Raw genomic sequence first — 5432 nt, forward strand, 5'->3', positions numbered from 1 at the left:
AAAGTTTTTGGGGAGTCAAAAGTTGTATGCAGATTTTTGACTGCATTAGGGGCAGGGGTTGGTGCCCATCACCCCCATATTGTTCCAAGGGGTACAGGTTCTGGCTATTATACTCAGCAAATCTTAAAATGTATATTTCTTGAAATCATATAAACGTATTCACAATATTGTTCTTTAAAATACTTTTAGGTAACTGATTAAATTATACTGTATCCAAGGGGATACCATGCAGCTATCAAAAGTGGCAGCTGTATTATACTGTTATACTGTGTTATCAATACAGTGTTATACTGTATTGATAGAATCTCTAAAATGATAGTAAGGGACAGAACAATACATAAAGCTTCCATTTGTGTAGCATTTACATCCATGTATATGCAGGATTCTTTATGCTTAAGTCTCTACTGAAGGATAAATTATTGCATTATTGTGGTTGCCTCTTGGAAGAACCAGGTAGTTGGGAATCAAGTAAGGGTATAAATTATCCATTACATAGCTCTTACATTTTCTATCAAGACACAATCTATTTTTTTTCTAATTAAAAAAAGGAAGGGGGTGGAGTTTTCATAAACACTTCCAAGTATCAGCAGGTCTGGGATGGAACTTAATTCTTAAACACTATTTCAATGCTTTCCAACATAACCACTCCTTGAAGTCACCTAGTCTTGAAAATTTACTGATGTAATTTTACAGAGGTATTTGAAATTTTGATCCACACTTAGAAAATACCAAACATTACTCACCCCAAATCCTGAACCTACTGCGGAGCAGTTCTTAATTACAAGAATGAGTTGTTCACAGCTTAAGACACATGAGGTGTTTTTATACTATAAAGTACAGAACTGAAGCAGTCAGAAAAACCCCGAAAAAGATAACAAGAAATCTGATATTATCTGCTTAATGGGTCTAATTTACAGACTTAGAAATCATTAAGAAAACAGACTTTTACCCTATTTCAGTTTTAGAAGCAACTATTTAACATCTTAGATAGGTTTTGAATAGTTTTAATGCTTTCCTTTAATATTAAAATGCTGTGAAGTGAGTATTGGTAATTGAATGTTGGCTATTTTAAGCTTGATAGGTAACCAGGATTGTCAGATTTAACTATTTAACAAATAGATTTGTTCTGTGATCACTTGGCCAACAGGTCAACTTTCATTAGAAGTCTCTGATTATTCAAAATAGCTATCTAAATTCAAATAGAAACAATTGTTCCCTCAAATGAGCATTTCTCAAATAACTGCTCTTCCTAGTAAATACAAATCCTGAGGAAATTTAGTCATGGCAGATCACAATAACCACCTTGAAAGCTTTGTTAGGTCACCCAAAATTCTAAAGCTTAAGACCGCACCAATTTTGAAGACTTTGTTCAAAATTCACTCTGGTAATCTACTTTGAACTAGTTCCTAACAGAAAACTTAACCTGTTACTAATGAGGGTTTTTAAAAGTTTATGTTTTTAGGTATGGACTCACTATATACCAGCTCCTCTGCCTCATTTTAAAGTTTCCCTAAAGATAGTCAGTTAAAAAAAAAAAAAAACCACCCAAGGGACAAGTTAGCTAATAAATGAATAGCAGTGTCAAGAACAAAACTTAACTCATTTTGTAAAACCGCACCAATTTTTGAAGTTCATTAAATTCCAGTTGTTTTTAAAAAAACTTTGTAAGTCGGAATATGGGCATGTTTAACTTTCTTTTAAACCAAATATTTTACTAAATCAACTAAATCAATGTGTTTAAGAACTATTAGGCAGAAATACAAGAAAAAGTCAACAGTTCCAGACCATAAGTATTTTTAAAGAGAAAGCATAGCACATTAAGACAAAGACAACAGAAATAATATACATAATTTTATTACAAAATTTTTTTTAAAAAACAAAACGCAAAATTCTAAAAAACCCAAATTTACTATTGATACTAATTCCTACAAGTTTGCTGTGCTACAATACACAAGTCAAGAAATTAAGAAAACCATTAAATATTTAGAAACATTCAACATCAGAAGCTTTAAAATCTAACTGTATGTAGTAGCCCCTCAAAAAGCTACAACCTGCATTCTTAAAAAAGTATTTTCTCTACAAAGAATCTTATCAGCTATACAAAAATCTGTACAGTTTTTATACTGAAGCTAATATTGAGCTGCACTTGAATTCACATTCTTAGCAAAACAATTGCCTGAGCACACACGCACACTCCACACATATCATTACAGGATAGCCATTTATTCTTCATCTTCCTCCTCTTCCTCATCATCTTCATCTTCCTCCTCCTCCTCCTCTTCCTCCTCATCCTCTGGTTCATTCTTCTTCTTTGAACCTGTAGGCCTACCAGGGCCCTTCTTTCCCGCTTCACTTTTGCCCTTGGCGCGATATGCAGCAATATCCTGAAATATTGTCAAAAAAAATAAAATCAGCATCCGGTGTCATTACTCAACTGTGAAAACCACAAAGTTATAAACAATTGAAGATTATTGACCAATAACCCTGTCTAAAAAGGTATTCAAAGTCTACCTCAGTTGAGAGCATTTGTTCCCTCTAGGCTTTAGAAGGCTAATGATTTAAAATGATGGGGTTATATATACAACATGTCAGAACTTTCACTACCAATATCCATTTAAAACCTCACATCTCAGACACATCTACATAAAACAACATATCTCTTCCTCCGTTTCTTAAAACTAAGAGACCTAGAACTACACACGAGTCCATACACAGGAATCTACCAACGCTACCAACACCGGTTTCAGTTAAAAGAAAGGAAGTTTCAATTCGCTTATGTTAAGTGTGTTATTTTTCACTAGACCTTCTCCATAGGCAGCTGACAACCATAAATACAAGATTAACTAAACTTCCAAACTCTGTAGTTCATACCCATTTCTAAAATCCTTATTTGGAAGATATCTTACCTTAACCTTGGCTTTAAAAAGGTTAGGAACGTACCTTTTCATACTTCTCCTTTAGCTTAGCCGCCTTCTGTTCATATGGTTGTTTATCTTTGGCTGACTGTTCAGACCACATTTCACCCAATTTTTTTGCAGTATCCCCAATGGATAAACCAGGGTGTTCACTTTTGATCTTTGGGCGATGTTCAGAACAAAACAGGAAGAATGCAGACCTGAAAGGAAGCCAACAGTGAATATACTGAATGGAAAATTAAAGGGGCAATCTGACTGATTTTAAAACGAACTTACGGAGGCCTTTTAGGAGCATTGGGGTCTTTCTTCTTTCCTTTCTTGTCACCTTTGGGAGGAACATAATTTTTCATCTCCCTGTCATAGCGAGCTTTGTCACTTTTTGCCATATCTTCAAATTTCGACTTTTCCTTCGCAGACATGGTCTATGGGCATGAAAGGAGCAGTCAAAGTACAGCAAAACCGTAAGCTACATACATCCCAAAAAAAGCTCGAGATCATCCTTAAGGGCCACATTTTCCTTGGTTAGCAGCCTTCTACTTTTAGCAGTCTTAGAAGCCAACAAAAACCTAAAGCCATCTGCCCAAAACTCTAAATAAAGTATCTGGGCGGGTCACCCCCCACCCACCCCCCCCCGTAGGAAAGTTGAAGGTGACAAGTGACCTACCTGGTTAAGGTCCTAGCCAAGAAAACAACACACCTGAAAAGCCCTTAGCTCTGTCCGAATTCCGGTCTCACCTTCCATCTCTCGGAACATTTCTTGGAGAATTCGGCGAAATTGACCGAAGAGTCTGGGTGTTTCTTCTTGTGCTCTTCCCGGCAGGTCTGCACGAAGAAGGCGTACGAGGACATCTTGCCCCGCGGCTTGTTGGGGTCTCCTTTGCCCATGGTGACAGACGGCGTCTACCTAGCGGGGACAAGACGAGCGGTGGGCGGACGCCGGCGGGGCTCGGCTTCCCGCCCAAAAGCGCGCCCGCCCCCTCTCGCGAGGAAGGCGGCCGGCGCCCGGCTCCCCCGCCAGCCCGCCCCGGGCGGCCGCCTCCGCGCACACGCCCTCCTCCCGGCACCGACCAGGGCCGCCGCGGCCGGGCTCCTCGCGCGCGGGCACCGCGTCTCTCCCGAAGGCCCGAAACGCCGCCGCCCGGCCCCCGCCCGAGGAAGGGAACGCCGGGGACGCCGGCGAAACACCCTTCCTGACAGAAACGTTCCCCCGGCTTCCACGTCGCCGGCCCCACTCAGAGTTGTCGCCTCGCGACCGACATTCAAAAACAAAAACAAAAAAACAAAAACCGACTGAAACCGGGCCCGGATGAGCTTCCCGCCCTCCCGCCGGCCCCGACCGCCCGCCCGCCCTCCACAGTCCCTGGCCCTCACCGGCCCGCACCCCAGATTCCGCTCGCCGGGTCGAACCCCCGAGAGCCACAGCACCCGGCCCAGCTAGAAGGGTAGGAGGAAAGGGGGAAGGGCAGGCCCACCAACACGGAGGGGCTGAAGGGGCTTCTTGCCTGGTGGTAGCTTTTCCTCAGAGTCCCGCGGAGGGGCCGGATCCAACAGAGACGCTTCCTTCCCAGGGCTCCGGCGTGAACTGGTTTATCGCTAACGCAATCCTCAGCCTCTTGTTTTGCAGAGTTCTCCGCGCCACGGTAACTTGACGAGCCGGGCCACAGATCACACCCCCGCCTCTCTGATTGGTTCTGGTGATTATTCAAACCCTCGCAGGCCCCGCCCCCACGCCACAGAGGCCTCCGATTGGTCAATGTCTCGCCAGGCCCGTCCCTCCAGCCCCAGCCTAGCAGGTTCGGTGGGTCGCCCAGGTCGTTAACTCCCAGACCCGTTAGAACCGGTCAGGAGAGGAATGTACTGCTCGATCCTGATTGGCGGCGGGAAAAGGGTTTGAAAAATGGCGGGCCTGACTCTGACTGGCTGGGGCGGTAAACGGGGGGAGTGGTTGGCCTGAAAGGGAAAGCCCCGCCAGATTTAAAAATACTAAGTCAGGAAACAGGGTTGTCCTCCAGGGGTCTGCGGCGGCGGCAAGGTTTCCAGGCGCTAAGGTAACAGAAGCAGCCTGCCCTCCCCCTTCTCCGACCACTGACCAGGTCCTGTCTCCTCAGCCCCAATTAGGCCCTGCAGCGCTGTCTCCTGAGCTGTAGTCGCTGGGTCGTGTGACCCCCGCAGGGTCCAAAAAATAACAAATAGAAGCTGAGGAGGGAGCCGATTACCTAGCTCCTCCCGTTTTCGCTGAGGCTAGGGTAGAACCCGAGACCGGAGGTAGGGGGTAACCTGTGGGTGGGCGCGGGGGTCGCGGGAGGGTGGCTGTTCCCCCTCTTGTAAGGTGTTACGAAACGATTTTTGAGCGAGGCGTTTTCCGCCGGTAGAGTTTCCCTCGGCAGGTCCCTCCCTCCCCCCCTTTGTCTCGGATGCCCCTTACCCGGAGGTAAACAAGGGCGCCCTGGGGTCCCGAAGGGTTGGAGGTGAGAGTTATCTCCCCTGGCTCCGCCCCCCTCTCTCCGGGTCTGGACT

The 5432-nt window shown here is 45.0% G+C and overlaps 1 protein-coding gene across 2 annotated transcripts; it reads right to left on the reverse strand.

Moving 5' to 3' along the window:
- Window positions 1–1838: 1838 nt before the first annotated feature.
- HMGB2 (high mobility group box 2) lies at window positions 1839–4563 on the reverse strand. 2 transcript variants are annotated; one of them, XM_049631336.1, is made up of 5 exons: window positions 4418–4563; window positions 3651–3815; window positions 3192–3337; window positions 2941–3115; window positions 1839–2384 (listed from the first exon to the last, which is right to left on the reverse strand). In XM_049631336.1, the coding sequence occupies exons 2-5, from the start codon at window positions 3798–3800 to the stop codon at window positions 2223–2225; spliced, it is 633 nt and encodes a 210-aa protein (XP_049487293.1). In that variant the 5' UTR covers window positions 3801–3815; window positions 4418–4563; the 3' UTR covers window positions 1839–2222. The 2 variants fall into 2 exon arrangements, with proteins under 2 accessions (XP_049487293.1, XP_049487292.1); XM_049631335.1 differs by having other exon boundaries at window positions 3651–3819; window positions 4418–4562.
- Window positions 4564–5432: the final 869 nt, after the last annotated feature.

This window comes from Panthera uncia, chromosome B1, assembly GCF_023721935.1.
Source record: "Panthera uncia isolate 11264 chromosome B1, Puncia_PCG_1.0, whole genome shotgun sequence".
NCBI classification, from domain to species: domain Eukaryota; kingdom Metazoa; phylum Chordata; class Mammalia; order Carnivora; family Felidae; genus Panthera; species Panthera uncia.